Raw genomic sequence first — 16486 nt, 5'->3', positions numbered from 1 at the left:
CTCCCCAGGATGCTGCAAGAGGGTAGTGCTCTCCCACCACCCATGGCTGCTTGGCCAGGGACAGCAGCGCGAGTCGGGGGTGACATTGGCACGGCGGAGCGCTGCCACACACTGGGAGAGCAGGCTGTTAACGCTGATCCGAGCTGGCAGCGCCTGCACTTGCTTCGGTCCCAGAGGGGGAATTAAGGGAGAGAAGCTGACGTCAGTGGTGGAAAGGACACGCAGCCCACTCGTCCAAGGCAGCATCTTCTGGGTGTTGCTAACACCACCTTGAAGGAGAAAATTAAAGAGGTCTTTGGAGACGGGGGTGGGGGGGCTCCTGTGAAGGCGCAGCCCGACCAGCTGTGATCCTGCGCCGAGTCATGTGGAAGAGACAGACGGGCACGGAGAGGGATCAAAGGCCGGGGCCAAGGTCGCTGTGCCAAGGCTGCGGAGCTGAGGTGACGCCGCCCCAGCTGTGGCAGCAAAGTGCTGCTCACGCACGGGGCTGGGGCTCACAAAGTCAATCCCTGCTGGCTTCTCCTCCCTGCACCGAGCTAAAACAGCCTCCAGGAGCTTCCCGGCTCTGTGGAGGGCGGGAGCGTGGGGCCCTGTGGGTTACCCAGGAAGCCAGAATCTGGGACTAAGATTTCCCTGTTGTTCACGGGGTTAAACCAGCACAGAACTCACCAACACCCCTCCAAACCCTGACGATGATTTCCAAGGGCTGTCGCTCCAAAAGCGTTGTCCTGCACCCCAGAAAAGCAGAGGCACCACCTGGCCACACCCATCCAAAGGCAGCTCCAGTTGCTCCTCCCAGGCTCCAGCTGGAGCCAAGAGCTGGGACATGCAGCTCGAGGGAGTGTGGAAGCCCCAGAGCTCCCTCCTTCCCCTGCCCTCTGTGCCCCAGCACGACTAAAGGCCTTGCTTGTTCAGGAGCTGGCAAGGCCAATTAATCTAATGAGGTTTTGCAGCCAGGGACCATTGTCAGCCAAGAAAGGCACAGCGCTGCGGAGCGAGGCACCGGTGTCTCCTAAAGCCAAGGGAATTTGGCAGAGCAAAGCCCGTGGTAAAAGCAGGCACGAGAAGCAGCAGGGACAGAGCCTTTTGTTGCTTTTCACCGACCAGCAAGAAAACAGAGCCTCATGGAGCGAGGCCAGACGAGGCACCTGAGCTCGGGGCCAGCAGCCACCGCTGCCAGGCACATTCACTGCACGAGGGACCTGGAGCTGCGAAATGGAGGCAAAAAGCTGCTGCAGCCCCTTCCCAGCCCAGCTGCAGCAACTCTGCTCTGCAAGATGGAGCCTGGATTCATTTCCTATGGCAGGGAGTGCTGGAGGGAGGCTGGAGGCGGCTTCCTCGATGCTGCGACCCCCAAATTCCCACCGTTAACAGCCCTCAGCCCGCTTTGGCACGGAAAAGGTGCCTGTGCTGACGGTGTTTGCCAGACAGCTCGGGATGCACCAGCTTTCCTCAGCCTCCATGGACACTGGGAGGTGTCCCTGCCCATGGAATGGGATGAACTTTAAGGTCCCTTCCAGCCCAAACTGTCCCACGACTCCAGTCACACACAGAGCCACTGTGCCAGGCCCAGGCTCACACCCCCCACAGTAACACACACACACAGGCAGCGACTGGATAGAAAGGTTTTATCAAGTTTTAAAAAAGAATCAAAAAAAAAAAAATTATTACTTCTTTTTATACATGTACATTACAAAATATTTGCAATTGGAATCTTCATCCAGGGGTTACCGAGCTGATTATTAAAAACAACAAAACAAAGCAGCAGGAAATCTGGCTTATACAGCAACCGACAAGGGAAAAGCACAGACATTACATGGGAATACAGAAGGCAGGAAGTCTGCACTGGGATGTGCAAGTATGGACCAGGGGCAGGCTCTGCCCCCCACACCGCTGCCTCCCTGCAGAGTTCGGCCATCAGTGTTTATTTTGCAGGGGTGAAAAAAAAAAAAAAACACAAAACCTGACAAATCTACAGTATTTTGCTCACAAGTTTGGGGTTTTTCATCCTTTTTTTCTTCTTTCTAAGCAGAGTTTCACTGCTGAAACTCCTTTGGTCTGAAGCGAGGAACCCCCTGCACCCTGAGAGTATCCATCAAACGTCGCCCTTCCGACCCCCAGCCTGCCTGGGTCCTGGGAGGGCACGTCCCCTCCCTCCTCTCCCACCTCATCTCCTGCTCAGCAATAAACCCCTAAGATACAAGTGGAATAATTACTCTTATAAATATATTTATATCATGTAGGAAAATAAGGCACTTCAGGAGGGGTTACAGCTCGTCTAATTCTATGACATTCTAATCAGGAAGAAAAATGGGTTAGTTTCTGAAGTGAATTAAAATGAATGTTAATACAGTAATAAAAACATCGGATCCACTTCCACTTCAAGGTTTTGTTTAAAAAGGAAGAGAAGAAAGCACCCCCCGAAATCCAACAGCAGTGAAACCTGACCCGGGGCAGCTGCATCTGCCCTGCCAGGCAGCTCTGTCCCAAAGCCCCTCCAGGGCAGGGATTCCAAAAGAAACAACGTTAAATAAGTACATGTTCTGAAAAAAAAAAAAAAAGAAAAGAATCCAATCTACCCTTTCCCTGAAATGACACTCTGCACGATCCCTCAGCCATCTGGGACCTCCGGGAGCCCCTTCCCTGGCTCTGGCTTGGTGCTCTGGCTCTGATAAGGAGAGGAGAACAGTGAAGGTCACCGGCTGCGGCTCCGGGCTGAGCCCGGGGAGCCGGGACGAGGCTTTCCCAGCCAGGGGAAGGGGGGCGGCGGGGGAGAGGCTGCCGGGAGCAGCAGCCAAGCACTGCGGGCGAGGACACCGGGAGAATGTTTAACCAGGGAAGGGAAGGGAAGGGATGGCGGCCGTGCCTGCCCGGACTTGCCAGCGGCTCCCAGGATGGGTGAAATGGCTGCAAGGGAGAGCTGGAAGCTGCTGGTGGGGAGCGGTGGATCCTGCCCTGGGCTTCGGGAAACGCTCGGGGTTCCCCACAAGAGGGGAGGAAGGAGGGAGAGCCCACGATAGGAGGGCAGAGGTGGTAGGGCAGCCCTGCGCTTCCAGCACAGCTGCTCTGCCTTGCAAAGGTTGGTTTTGGCACCTCTCCTCCTCCCCTACTGTTCTTAAAAACATTGAGCTCACTTGGTGGCCCGGAGCTCTGCGATTTTGCAACCATACTCAGAGATGGCTCCTCTCTGGAGCAGCTGTTTCTCAGGGATCCCCACACAGGCTAAGCCGGATGGGCAATCAAAGATTTAGGCAAAAAAAAAAAAAAAAAAAAAAAAAAAGGCAGGAATCAAAGATTTCAAAAACACTTCGCCAACCAACCTCCCCCACCTGTCCCCAACCCTCCTGTTTAGCATCCTGCAGTTTTGATTCCTGCCCTGGGATGGGATTTGGGAGCAGAGGGTGTTTCCAGCAGGCTTGCAGGGATAAGGCAGCGTCCCTCCTGCTGCTCAGAGCCACCTCCACCCGCGGCCGTGCCCACACAGCAGCATCCTTGTGCAATAGGCAGTGTGAGGGATGTGTCCCAGCACCCCGGGCACGGCCCTGCCTCACACACCATCCACGGGGGCTCAGGGAACATGGCACTTTTTGGTATTTCAGGCAACAGGAATACTTGCTCCCCTTTCCCAACAAGGGCTAAGCCTAGTTAAGGCAATCTCACATTTAGCCAGGTTTGGCTTTTGCTGGCTCCTCGCTTCCCTGCGTGATCCTGCTGTCAGCCTGGGTTAGCTCAGGGCCCGTTTTTCCCAGGAACTCGTCTCTGGAACTTGTCAGCCGGAGGAGGATGCTCTCAGAAAGAGCAGCAGAACGAAGCAGGGCCTCTCTCATCCCCTCACCCAGCTTGCAGCAACCATCCCTTCCCATTTCCAGGTCTCTCCACCGCACCACGGCTCAGCTGCACTCCAGGGGTTTGCTCCCTCTTCCAGAACCTGGCAGAAGTGCTGCTCAGATGTTCCCAGCCCATCGGGATGCCTGGCTGCCCACGCCCTCTGCATCCTGCCTGCAGACAAAACCCGATGGCGCAGCCATCCAGGGGATCTTTGGGGCCTCAGCTTGATCTGCACGCCTGAGCCCATCCTCCAGGCCATCTCTGCCCTGGCTAAGATTAACACACACACACACACACACACGCACGCACAAGGAATCAGTAAGAACTCGATGGCACAAGCTGAAGCCATCAATCAACTCCCAAGCAGGATTTCCAGCAAGCCTCAGGCAGGGCCCAGTGTTCCAGGTATCAGCAACATCATTAAAAGAGGCGAGGCAGGGAAGAGAGACAGGCACAGGCTGGTGAAATACTTTAGGAAAGGCAAAAAGATGGGAGAGTTGGTCTTAGTGGGACACGCATCCCACAACAGCTGGACCCATAACCTCCAAAAGGCTTTGGAATTGCTTTTTGCATGACCCTTAGTGAGTCATGTCCAAATTAAAATACACATCAGGGCTATCTGGGTTAGATTTCCAAGATATGCTCATATTCTATGTAAGGTAACATTAAACAGCGATAAAACCGAGGTCAGCTAGTTCAAATTCCCCGTTTTCCCCTGCCAGTATTGGATCTACAGTGAGCAGCCAGGGAATTAATTCACAGGGTTAGTGAGGAGGAAAAAAACCGTTCTCTTAAAATTAATGAATGAATTATAACAAAATTAGGGTAGGTTAGGTCTGATGTAACTGATGGGCAACTCAGTTCACACACACGATGTTTTTAGGCACACAAACTCCCCTCCCTAGGGGGAAGGCAGAAGAAGCAAAGGCAATACCAGCATTTAAGTCCCTGTGTTAAAAGTCACCCCGTTAAAAAAAGCACCTCTCAAACTGCCCTGGCAGGCCAAAGACCACCACAGTGCCTGGTGTTCAGAGAACCCCTCCCCACCCCATCTCCCTGTCTTAGGCACTGGATTTGGAATTTTAAAACACAATCTCAGCATGAATTGGAGAAAATCAGCCCGGCGAGGTCTGGCCACAGCTCGGAGCTGACCACAGATGTGTCTCAGTGGGGCAGTGGCTCTGCTTTCCCGAGAGTGGGAAGCTGAGCGAGCATCCTGCCCTGGTTTTACATCCCTCTGTGCAAGTCTCCTCTTGGCAAAGCAGTCCAGGAGATTTGAGGAAGGTAAAGGCAGCTTCTAAAATGAAAAAGTCCCTCCTTACACTGCACCCAAGGCACTCAGCAGCCTTGGACTGGGAAGTCCACCCCACACAGGGCGATCTGGAATTAATACTCAGGGGTCAGGGGGGAAAAGAATTGTGCACTATTGCCAAAACCCTGATTATTTGACAGTGGGATGCAGCAGAGAATTGACATTTAAAGCCCATTTTCTTGCAGCACTACCAGTATTCACTGGCAAGGAAGAGCCATCAGATCAACTGTCTGCTGTTGCACTGAGAAAACCAGCTGAAAACGTCCTTCATCCAAAAGGCCACACGGCCACAACAGGATCATCCATCTTTACTTTAAAAATCCCTCAGGATGGAGGGTTTATATGTGCTCTGCCCGGTGGCATCAAAAATCTGGAGGTTTAGCTCTCTTTTAAATAAGCAACCGTTACACCCCCTCCAGCTAAATCCCAGCGCCGCATCCTCCGTGTGTGTGAGGAGACCTTTTGGAAAGGCAGAGCACGGAGTCCTGCCAAAGCTGGAGGGGGAGGGAGAGGGGAGATATGCTGCTGGTTGTCTGAAAAACCCTTGGCACATCTTTGGTTACAGGATGAAAAGGATGTGGTGCGAAGGTTTGGCCACCTGATTCTGGAAGAAGCGAACCCAGGAGAGGAGGGAAGGAGGGGATGGGAGCGTGGCTAATCCGACCATTCATCCTCGTCGAACTCGGAGGAGTCGTCCTCGGAGTCGCTGTACTCCACGGCGATGCGGCGCGACAGGATGGTGGCCACGTCATTGCCCACCACGTCCCGCTTCTCCTGCTCCCGCTGCTCCTCCACCTTGCGCAGCTGGAAGCCTGTTGGGAAGAACAAGGAGGGATCACGCCGAGGCCTTGGTTACACTGAGATCTCCCTTGGCCACAGCTCTGAGCGAGGCAGGCTGGGAGTGCTGGGATAACGCTGATGGTGACAGCCAGGACGGGCTGGGTGGGCAGGTGGAACGGGAAGCAAATCCCTCCTGTGCCCCTCCACAGGGTAACCCCACTGCTGTGCGGTCCCCAACAAAGCTGGATCACGCCAATTCCGGCGCTGCCGTCTCCAAAAGCGGCGGGGGGAAGCGTAAAACCCAGCAAAGTGCTGATGAGGGTGGGCAGACAAGGGGGGACCACGAGGGACAAGCCTTGAGCAGCAAGGCAGCCACGCCACTCCCAGGAGAAGCTCCCAAGGGTTTTCCAGAGGCAAAGGAGAGCGCTGGCACGGAAACACAAGCTCACCTTGCCGAATAGCCGAAAGCAGATCGCTCCTGGCATCGCTAACCGCAGGCAAGGATGACTTGGGCTTGGATGTGGAGGTGTCGGAGGGTGGAGGAGGGGGTGGGGGGCCCTCCAGGCCGCCGGGAGCCAAGGGAGGTGGGCCCGGGGGGGGGGGGGGGCGGCGGCGGCGGCGGAGCAATCCCACTGCCCGGCTGCGACAGCGGAGCTGGGAGAACGCTGCCGTAGTCGGCTGCTGGGGGAGGCGGGGGAGGCGGAGGGGCAGCAAACTCGGGGTGAGGGGGGAAAGAAGGGGGAGAGGGTGGCGGGGGCGTTCCCGGGGAGGGGAAGCCCATGGGAGGTGGTGGAGGGGGGGTGTTTTCCATCAGTGGGGGTGGTGGAGGAGGAGCCGGAGGGGGAGCAAAGCCCGGCCTGGCTGCCGAGGGGGATCCGATCGGAGGAGCTGGTGGTGGGTGGCTCGGGCTGACCAGGCTGGATCGTTTGGGCCCTCCAGAACCAGAACCTCTTTGGTTGTCTACAGGATAGCTGTGGCAACAGAAAGAGAGAGACAGGGAATTAGCCCCGAGGCCAGATCAGACTGTACAGTCTCTGTGTTAATGCAAATCATGTGTGTTTGCTGCAGTCCAGACAAAAAAAATCCAAGTTCCAGCTTTAACTGATGTTTCCATGAGACCTCACTCCTTGGTTTTAGTTCACTCACACTGTTTCTTTTGGCCTACACCTCCAGAACAAAGGAAAGCTTCTAGGGATGGCAGGAATGCTGACCTCCATCCCGTCTCCCAGGCTGACAAGAACGTGAGCCACCTCACCTCCGTCAGAGGCCAGGTGGGCACGTCCTGGCTCGGAGCAGGCTCCCGGCTCCAGAGCTCCTGGAGCTCACCAAGGTCAGGCCCGTGACACACCAGGCAGGGATCAGGGATGTCTGTCAGGATAAACTGCACGAGGAGGGTGGAGGTGCCAGGTCAGCACGCTCTGAACACCTGCTGGGAACAGATCTCCTCCCTGGATTCCACGGCTCGGAGCTGGAGTGCAGCAGCCACATCTCAGAGCTCACCGTGGGGAGTGAGGGGGAGGACATGGGAACCCAATGTGCTCATATGGAAAACACCAATGCATGAGGGACTGAATCTCCCATCGTGGAGGCTCTGTTCATCCCACAGGACTCCAGTGCCCGTGTGACAACCTGTGCAAGGGAAGCCCCAAACTGACACCTCCTTCCATGGCATGACAGAAAAACAAGGTGCATTTGCCACAAAAACATCACAATTTTTAACAGTGCTGATCCAAAACAGACTTCTGAAGATCAAATCTGCCTCCCAGGGTTCCTTAAAAACAACCATCAAAACAAAACCAGAGAGGGGAGATCTGTGGGGTTGGGCAAAGATCTAAGCAACTGCATAAGGCAGTGAGAGCTTTATCTGAGAGCTCGTGCCTGCTCTGCCCGAGAGGCAGAGGCTGCAGAGTGCAGTGCTGGGTCTCTCTGACACATCAGAAGAGCTTTAGCTGCAGCATTGCTGCCTTTGGATAAGATGGAGAGAAGCCAAGCAGCCCTGTCTATCAGACAGACTTTCTCTTGTTCCTCTTGACTCTGTTTTAATGTCTTTAGAAAAAAAGAAAAAGTCCACTCTTGTTTTGTCCTTTGCGTCTTAAGCCATTGCTGGACCATAGCTCTCATCTCTGGAGGTGCCTGGGAGTCACCATTTCATTCAGTCCGAAGTAAATGACCTAAACTTGCACCCAAGTCTCTGGGAAGGAGGCAGCTGCTGTGCTCAAGTCCTTGAAATTTAAATACATCTCCATCTCCAGTGCCCACATCGTGCGCTTCTCACAGATCAGAGTGAAAGAGGTTAAAGAAGCTGTTCTTTTGCAAAGCTCTGTCATGGAATATCCTGAGTAGGAAGGGACTCACAAGGATCATCGTGTTCAATCCCTGGCCCTGCACAGGACACCCCCAAGAATTCCACCGCGTGCCTCAGAGCGTTGTCCAAGTGGAACATAAGGAACAGCAGTCCACGCTACGGAACAACCGCACTGGAAAACCACAGCCACGGAGCCAAACCGTTCACTGGGACACCGCTGTGGAATAAATCTGCTCGAGTTCTCCCCTTCTGCCTGGGAATGGTGACAGTGGCTGGGATCCATGGAGAGCTGTGCTGCCTGTGCCTCTGTCCCTGCCTGCAGTTGCACTGCCTTTGCAGACAGGAGCGTTCTGGTTCCCATACAACGCCCATTAGGAAGTTCTGCTGAACTATCTCAGCCTGTCTCATGTCATCCTTTTACACCACCTACAACTCCTCGGTGACAGAAGGGATCCCGTAGGCTTACCTAAATTCCACCGGGGGTGGAGGCAGGCTGTCATCTGGGAATGAGGGAGGTGGTGGCACAATAGAGTCAGTCTGTGGCGGTGGCGGGTAGCAGCTCCCATCCATGCTTTCGCTGGAGCCGATACTGCCGTTCTGATACACCATGTTGGAGGGGTACCTGGGAAAAGCAAGATAAACGGTTTAAAGAGCTCAAGGCAATGTCTAAAGCTCGTTTTTTTGGTTTTTTTTTTTCCCCAGAGAGTTGTCCAGAGAGGTTGGCTGCCTCATCCCTGTAAGTGTCCAAGGCCAGGTTGGAGCTATCTGGTTTAGTGGAAGGCATTCCTGCACCTGGCAGAGGGTGGAACTGGATGGACTTCAGGGCCCTTTCCAACCCAAATCAGTCCATTAAAAAAAACCCCACTTTATTTCTCAAACACTCCTATATGGAGAACCACATACACCTGTATGTGTTTGCTCTATGTAATTCTTTGGCTAAAATTTGCCCAGGTGCTGCCCTGCTTATGGCTGCTGCACACCAGAACAGCAGGAGTATATATATTAATAAACAGGCAAACACCTGAATAAATGCATTTTTCTTAACAATTGATTTTGTAAAAACATTTAAGAGTGTTTTGACCAACTTGGACTTAAAGAACTTGCAGTTACACTGAGTATCATCAGTGGCAGAACCAGGAGATACTCAAAGATGCCAAAAAATAAGCTGGAGAATATCTAAATGGAAACCGCAATGCCATTAAAACAAGTATTCAAAGCTGGAACTGTACTGAAAAGAGACTCTCATGCTTTCAGTGGACTCATTTCACTGTGAGGAGGGGGAACCACCCTATTTTTGGGGGCTCTGGACCCCAAGTGAATCCAAATGCAAGGACACACTCACATGAGAAAAGAGAGGAGCAAGAAAATGGTGCTGTTGTGCTGCTCGATTCCCCTGCTAGAAACCAAACCTGTTCTCTTATTAAACTAAAAGCAAGTTTTATTTTTAGCTGGAGAGTGTGATTTAAAGAGAGATTTTTTTTTCTTATATGAAAGGAAGCTGCAAGGAAGAAGAGCATTGTGGGGAATTCGGTCTGCTTCCAGCCTTGCTGGTGTCAAAAGTTAAATGAATTCCCAAGCCAGAAGTGCTAAAGAGAGATCTGTAGCTTGAAATACTCGGATGGGGACAACCCCCGCCTCAACTTTAGGGTGTGAAGAGCCATTTGTGAAATGTAACAAAGCCATCGCACAATGGCACCGAGATGCCACCCTCTGCTGGGTGTGAGGGAAGGGCACTGCTGCGGGGCAGAGCCAAAGCTCCCGACACCTCTGTGCCCACAGGCAGCAAGAGCAGCCAGAGCCGTTCCTGCCACCTTGTTCCAACCGCGCAGTTCCCTGATTTATTTGGCAAATTTGAAACCAGCAGACGGATTTTGCTTTGGAGAATCTGATTAGCGGCGGTATCGATCCGTGGATCTGGAGGAGCTGCAGCGCAGGGTGAACTGCATCCCAATCACCCAGCCCCAGACCTGCTTACCCAGCAGGGCCATGCTTGTCCTTTGACTCCACAAATTCTTGTCCCATTTTCAGCTTCTCCCACTCCTCTTTCCGGGTTTTGATTTTCCGCGGATTCACATTCCCTCGGTTCGGGTTCTCCTTTTTCTCTTTCTAAGAGAGGAGGAATCAAACACAAGCTTTATTTTGCTTTAAATTCACCGAGAATAGAGAGGGACAGGACAGACCTGGAGCAGTTACAACAAGACGCATTCTCAAAGAGGATTTTTAGTTGAATTTCCCATTTGCTGCACTCACCAAAGATCTTCCATATAAAAAAGCTGGAGCACAGACAACATAAAAAATGCCAGACAACATCAGGTTGCCCAGTGCAGCCCAGACACAATGCCATCATCACTCCCTGGCACAAGCAGCTCAAGGGCAGAGTAAAAGCTCGGTTTCCCACATCAATTTAGGTTTTGGCCTCTGTGTCAGATGCCCAAATTTCACCTTCACCCTGATGGTGCTCCGTGCTCTGGGGTGCAACATGGACACTTGCCCACAGAGAACTGGGCTTCAGATAGACTCGCTCAGAATTCTAACACACCCTAAATCTCTTCTTCGTTAATTTTTATTGAATAATCACAATTTGTTTTCATGCTTAATACTCCAGTTGCTCAAAAGCTAAGCAAAGTATGTAAGACTACATCTCTTATACTATTATATAATTTAACATTAAGGCCCAAAGACAGTGGCATTTAGAAAAAACGGTTAGAGGTATCTTTGTTCTCTTTTTTCTCTTTTTTTAATGAAGAAGGATGTGGGTAAACCAGGAAAAAACATCACTGAATTGATCATCCCATAGGAGTCCAAAAGTGCAAGCCTGAATTTTGGATAGCAAATTTGGAGCCCAACATTTATTAACACCTCCCACTTCCTATCCTTCCCTTCCTCACCCTATGTTTCCGCTTTTCCTTCATGATATCCTTGGTGTCCTGAAGCATTTTCTCCTTCCAAAGGTCGAAGAAATATGAAGGATTTGTGTAGAATTTAAGCGCCTCTTTGCCATCATCCCTAGAACAGGGAGAGGAAGAAAAAACCACACAGACAAGGATCAAGTCACACATTTCTTTGAAGGAAAGAAACGACAGTTTCAAAGTGCAATGAGATGGCCACAAGTGCTGCTCTTGGCTCTGCCCTCCATTTCAGAACAGGAAGAGACCCCCATTTCAGTCATCCCAGCTCTCCCACAACCCATTCCTTCTGCCCTCACACAAACCCTCCATTACTCAGCACCTGAAGAGCTCGACTGCTCCGAACAATCACCAGGAGAGCAGCAGGTCTCTCCCACTTCAACTCCCTTTTGTTTGTGCTGTATTTTGGTGGGGGGAAAAAACCCTCCTCCTCCAGCTCAGGAACCCTAAATCAGACCAGCAGCGTCCTTGAAGCTCCTGAATGAGCGCACACAGCCTCCCTCTCCTCCCACTTTGCAGTGCAGCCGCGTCTGGCAGGAGACAGCTGCCTCCAGCTATCTGTAATTACTTTTTACCTGCTCAGAAGGTATTTATGGATGTGGGATAAGGCTCTGGATTCTGACCCCCTTTACTTCTACTACCTACAAGATGGAATCAGAGTGGGACTGCTCAGAAGTGGTTACACAGCCAGTGTAGGTCCCACCAGATGTCTCAGAGCGGGCACTGGAGGTCACAGGAAGCAGCACCTGGTGCTTGCTGCACCCACCTGGGGCAGAGCCACCTCCAGGTGAACGCTCTGCATCTCACGCTGCAGCTCTTTGGACAGGAGCCATTGGGCTACGGAGCAGCACAAGAAAAATGCCTCATGTGCAGCACACCCAGCACGGGTCTGCAGTGCCAGCCACGCCTGGCCCCAAGGCACTCACCAAAGTGACAGCAGAAAACCAAAGAGATCATCTTCTAGCTACGTTCATTTGTATGACCTCGTAAGCAAAGTTTCATGTAAACCAAAGATCTCCTGGTGGATTTGTTTAGCACCTCAATTTCCCAGTGGAAACAGCTACTTCAGTCCAGCACAGGACAGGAAAGGACCTCCCCAGCAGGTTGGGAGGAAGAGATTCTTCTCTGCAAGGGAACAAGAAGGTATTGCACCCCTACCTGTAAGGTGAGAGCATGTTGAGAGGTGGAGGGGTATTGCAAGTCCTGTAGGTTTCGAGGACAGGCACAGGGAGAGAATCTCTGTCAAAGAGCTTCTGGTCCTGAGTGGTGGAGCTTTTGAAGGCCTTCCTGGTGTTAATGCCTTGCAAGGAGACTGTAAGGAAGAGGAAAGAACAAGTGAAGAACAGCTTGACTCAGGCCAACGACACTGAAGCCCAAGCAGTGAACATGATTTCAGTTGGAGTTCTTGGCATGCTTTACAGTTCTTAAGGTCAGGGTCCTTTTCCCACAGATCCCTTGGGAAACCCATCAAATCTCCAGTGTGCTGCCAAGATCCACTGCTCCATCACCACAGCTCTCCCTCGAGGGCCCACGGGCTTTGGAACCCCTGCAACCAAGCCCAGGCAGCTCATCCACTGCCACCCAACCGCTGCAGAGCGAGTTCCCACATGGAGAGTCACTGAAGAGCAAAGCCAAAAAGGCTGTCCACAAATGTTCTACTGGGAGGCAGGGAAACAGTCCCTCTTAGCTCCAGAGAACGCATTCCAACAGGCACGGCAGCGTCACGCTGGGTTTACGGCGCTGAACCAACCACGCTGACTCAAGGAGAACCTTCACCACGCTCGGCCCGTGCTCCACTCCATTACCTTCCTCCTCTTTGGGATCCAGCTGAGTGACTTTGACTTGCAAGCGGTCAACTCTCTCGACAAGACTGCTCACCCGAGAGGCAAAGGTGTTGGCTTGAGTAAACAACTCTCCAAATATGTCTTCTGCAGATTTACCTGCAATGTTAAAGTGGCCACATTACCCTCATGAACCACATCAGACCATACTCAGTCTCCCAGCTGGTCTTCTTGAAGAAAGCAAGCAAGCAAGCAAGAAAGAAAAGAAGCAACCACTCTTTTTTTCAAGTTTATCAGGGCTGAGTTTAACATCCAGGAAGAAAGTGCTTTGTTCCACCAAAACCTGGTATTTCCAAGGGATCTTCAAGCAATACGGAAACAATTGAGACATACTTTAAAGTCTATTAAAGTAACAAAGTAAAGAGGGCTGACAACACTACACTGGTCTGAATGTGGATGGATCTGAAGGTCCTTTAAGATTCTCTGCTGTTCTGTTTATTAGACAAGGAAATACAGTTAGATTTTTATTGCTCTGGAGAATCTCAAAGGCTCCCAGTCTCCAGCAGACCTGCCTCCAGGGGAGCTGGCATAGATTTACAAGCTCAAAGAGCTCTGGAAGTAGAGAGCAGACCCAGTCCTGGATCCCAAAGCTGGAGCTGAAACCGCAGCTGACAGCACTGACCCTGCTGTTCCTTCAGGTGGCAGTGTCTGAAAAATTGATGCATTCACATTGATTCCACATCAAAACCAAAGGGGAACTTCTCAATCGGGGACATTCTCTCTGGAACATCTTGGACTACCCAGTGGGCTGCTTCAACAAGCACCATCCATGGTTTGGGCCATTTGAGCGCCCGGGGCTCAGATCAGGAGCTGCACCGCTTACAGGAGTAACAAAAACACCGAGTTTAAAACCTCCAGTGCAACAAGAGATGGCCACAGGTAGACAGAGGTGGGAGAGATGGAAGAAACCCAAGAACTTCCAGCGAGTCCTGTCTTTTTGTTCTGCTCCTGGGAACAACCCAAGGCAGGGAGCCCCGAGCACGCCGAGGACAGCGCGGAGCAGAGCAGACTTGGCGCCGGGCACAGACATGGGCCCGTGGTGTTCCCACTGATGGGAAACATTTCCAGCCACGGCTGCTGAGTACAAGGCTGCTCCCAATAAGCAGTCTGGTTTTGAAGTGCATCATCATATGGTCAACAGTTTGTTCTGGAATCTGTTACTCTTAAAGATCCTCCCCGACATTCAGGAAAGAAAAACCAGTTGGAAGTCTGATTTCAGCAGTAATTTTGGAAAAAGTGGTTGCCTACAGAGTCAGAAAGACAAAGCGCCCCTTGCACGAGGAGGCAAGGCGAGGGCATCCCCCAAAGCCCAGCTGCACAAACACTCCCAGCTATCTAACCCGACATATCAACTCCTTGTTCCTGCTCCCAGGAGATCTCCTATACACTGCCAAGCACGGGGAACAAGCCAGGTTAAAATTCAACCTTCTCCACCCCTTTTGGTGGCAATGCCAGGTCCAAGTGTTTGTAGAAAGCAAATGCTGAAGGTTAACTTCAACTGACCTCTTCCTTCCACCCTCCCAGACAACGCAGACTCTACATAGGCTCCATTAACAACCCCAAACTCGTGAGAAGGATTTTATGTTTGGATATCTAAGGGCCAGATAGCTCTTGCTGTAGCCATGTTTCATGAAGCAATCTCCATTTTCAACATCAGCACAGACCAGCTCTCCTATTTACCTAAAGAGAGTAAAAATTTATCTGTGGGAAAATGTGAAACCTCCCAGAAATAGCTCAAAAAAAGAAAAGTTGTAATTTCGTTTCTACTTTCACAAGAAGTGAAAAACATTTCTGAATTTCACAAGGAACCGCAACAAGCGCTAGGGGAAAAATTAGGTCTTTGGTTTGCAAAGTATATTTCAAGTATAAAATAATATATATAACATTATATATTTTATATATAATGTTATATATATTATATAACATTTTCTGTACCGGTTTGACCCTGAAGAGAGAAGAGATGGTCTGTGTTCCCTTGCCTGTGTAAGTGCACCTGGAGTTATCACCCAGCATCTCACACGTCGCCTGAGCCTCACAAACACTTTTAGATGGGGTAAGACACAGATTAATTCTTTAGTTTAGTTACTTTGACTGCAGAAGTGCAGCTCACAATCAGAATTATCTTTGTCATGCACTGGCAGGAAGACAGACGGCGTGATTTAATAGGTCCTTCCATCTTTAGCTTGTGGATTCTGTAAAATCACACAAAACCGCACAGTTGACTTATACAAAGTGCTCCCAGCTGCGATAGTAACGAAGGGTAAACTCACTGGAATATGAAAGTTTGACAAGATTTATGTTTGCATCTTTGTAAAGAGACTGTGGTGCACCAGGCATGGCTGATTATTCACTTGACAGGGCTGTCACAGCCTAGTGAACCTGCTCTACGTTCCTGTAATAGCCAAGGTACAAGGAGAGAGAGAATTTGTTTTTTTGGAGGAGAGAGGAAAGGGCAGGGGGCAGGAGTTTGGTCACTTGGGCGCGAGCATAGTCTAAACGTCGCTTTATTTAAAATACTGCAGATCCTGGGGAAGTGGATGGTGCTCAGCATTTCCCTCCCACCTGCCTTGCTCTCCCTCTCACACCAAGTGTCAGCAGGAGGCACCTCTCCTCAGCTGCCTCCCCAGGTACCTGTGACTGGTGCAGCAGCTCACAGCTTCTCCCTGCATCCCCACATCCCAGGGAACCTTCCCAAAGAAGAAACCAGGCTGTGATACGGCTCCCAGCGCTTCAGAAGCACAGCAGCTTTGAATATCTGTGCAAAGAAGCTCTAAACCTGTGGGATCTGGCCAGGGCTGTCACACTAACCCACAGCATGTCTCTGAACAGGGATGAGCTTTCCCTGCAGCTGGGCTTTGCACAGCTTTACTGCCTCCTTCCTCACCATTTCACATGCACGAGATGGATTTCGCTCACACTCCGCAACCATCTTGGCTACCAGACCTAACAAATGAACAACGAGGGCCAGTTGAACACGAGCAGAGAGCCCGGCCTCGCCTGTGCAGTGACATTTCTCCAACCCAACAGAATGTGACACCGACTGGCAGCAAACACGGGCCCAGATTTCAGTGACAGCCATGCTTTGCACTGCTGGAAAGAGCCTGCACCCAAACTTTGCCTGCCACATGGCGGAAGGCAAGGGCTTGCTTTGCAGAGCAAGCAGAAGGGCTTGCAAACACCCCAGAGAAGCTAAACAATAGATTAATTTGATTATCAAAGTCTCGCTTCAAGGACGAAGGTGGTTAATCAGAACCCAGTACGGAGTCATCCCGGAGAGACCACAATTAACTCTTCGTTTCTCCTGTGGCGTGGAGGCTTGTGTTTTCCCTCCAGCTTTTCCAAGGCTACGGGTCAGCCCACTGGAGAGCTGAGCCAGGCATCGCTCCAGCTCACGCTGCCATTTGAGTGAGCAGCCCAAAGCACCGACGCTCTGGAGGCACCACTCGGCTCACACGGGTCTTTGGGTCTCACAACGCAACAAACAGCGGCAGGGACAAACAGGAGCTTCTGCGTG

The 16486-nt window shown here is 51.5% G+C and overlaps 1 protein-coding gene across 1 annotated transcript in view; it reads right to left on the bottom strand.

Annotated features, from left to right (window-relative positions):
• Positions 1 to 3287: 3287 nt before the first annotated feature.
• The window catches only part of WASF2 (WASP family member 2), a 30469-nt gene continuing 17270 nt past the window's right edge, over positions 3288 to 16486 (bottom strand). The window contains 8 exon segments of the mRNA XM_040086343.2: positions 3288 to 5952; positions 6370 to 6526; positions 6528 to 6891; positions 8692 to 8847; positions 10201 to 10331; positions 11114 to 11231; positions 12290 to 12443; positions 12937 to 13071. Coding sequence (XP_039942277.2) covers positions 5795 to 5952; positions 6370 to 6526; positions 6528 to 6891; positions 8692 to 8847; positions 10201 to 10331; positions 11114 to 11231; positions 12290 to 12443; positions 12937 to 13071 — 1373 coding nt within the window. The 3' untranslated portion in view covers positions 3288 to 5794.

The sequence above is a fragment of the Hirundo rustica genome, chromosome 25, assembly GCF_015227805.2.
Source record: "Hirundo rustica isolate bHirRus1 chromosome 25, bHirRus1.pri.v3, whole genome shotgun sequence".
NCBI lineage: Eukaryota > Metazoa > Chordata > Aves > Passeriformes > Hirundinidae > Hirundo > Hirundo rustica.
This window is presented reverse-complemented; position numbering and strand designations above follow the sequence as displayed.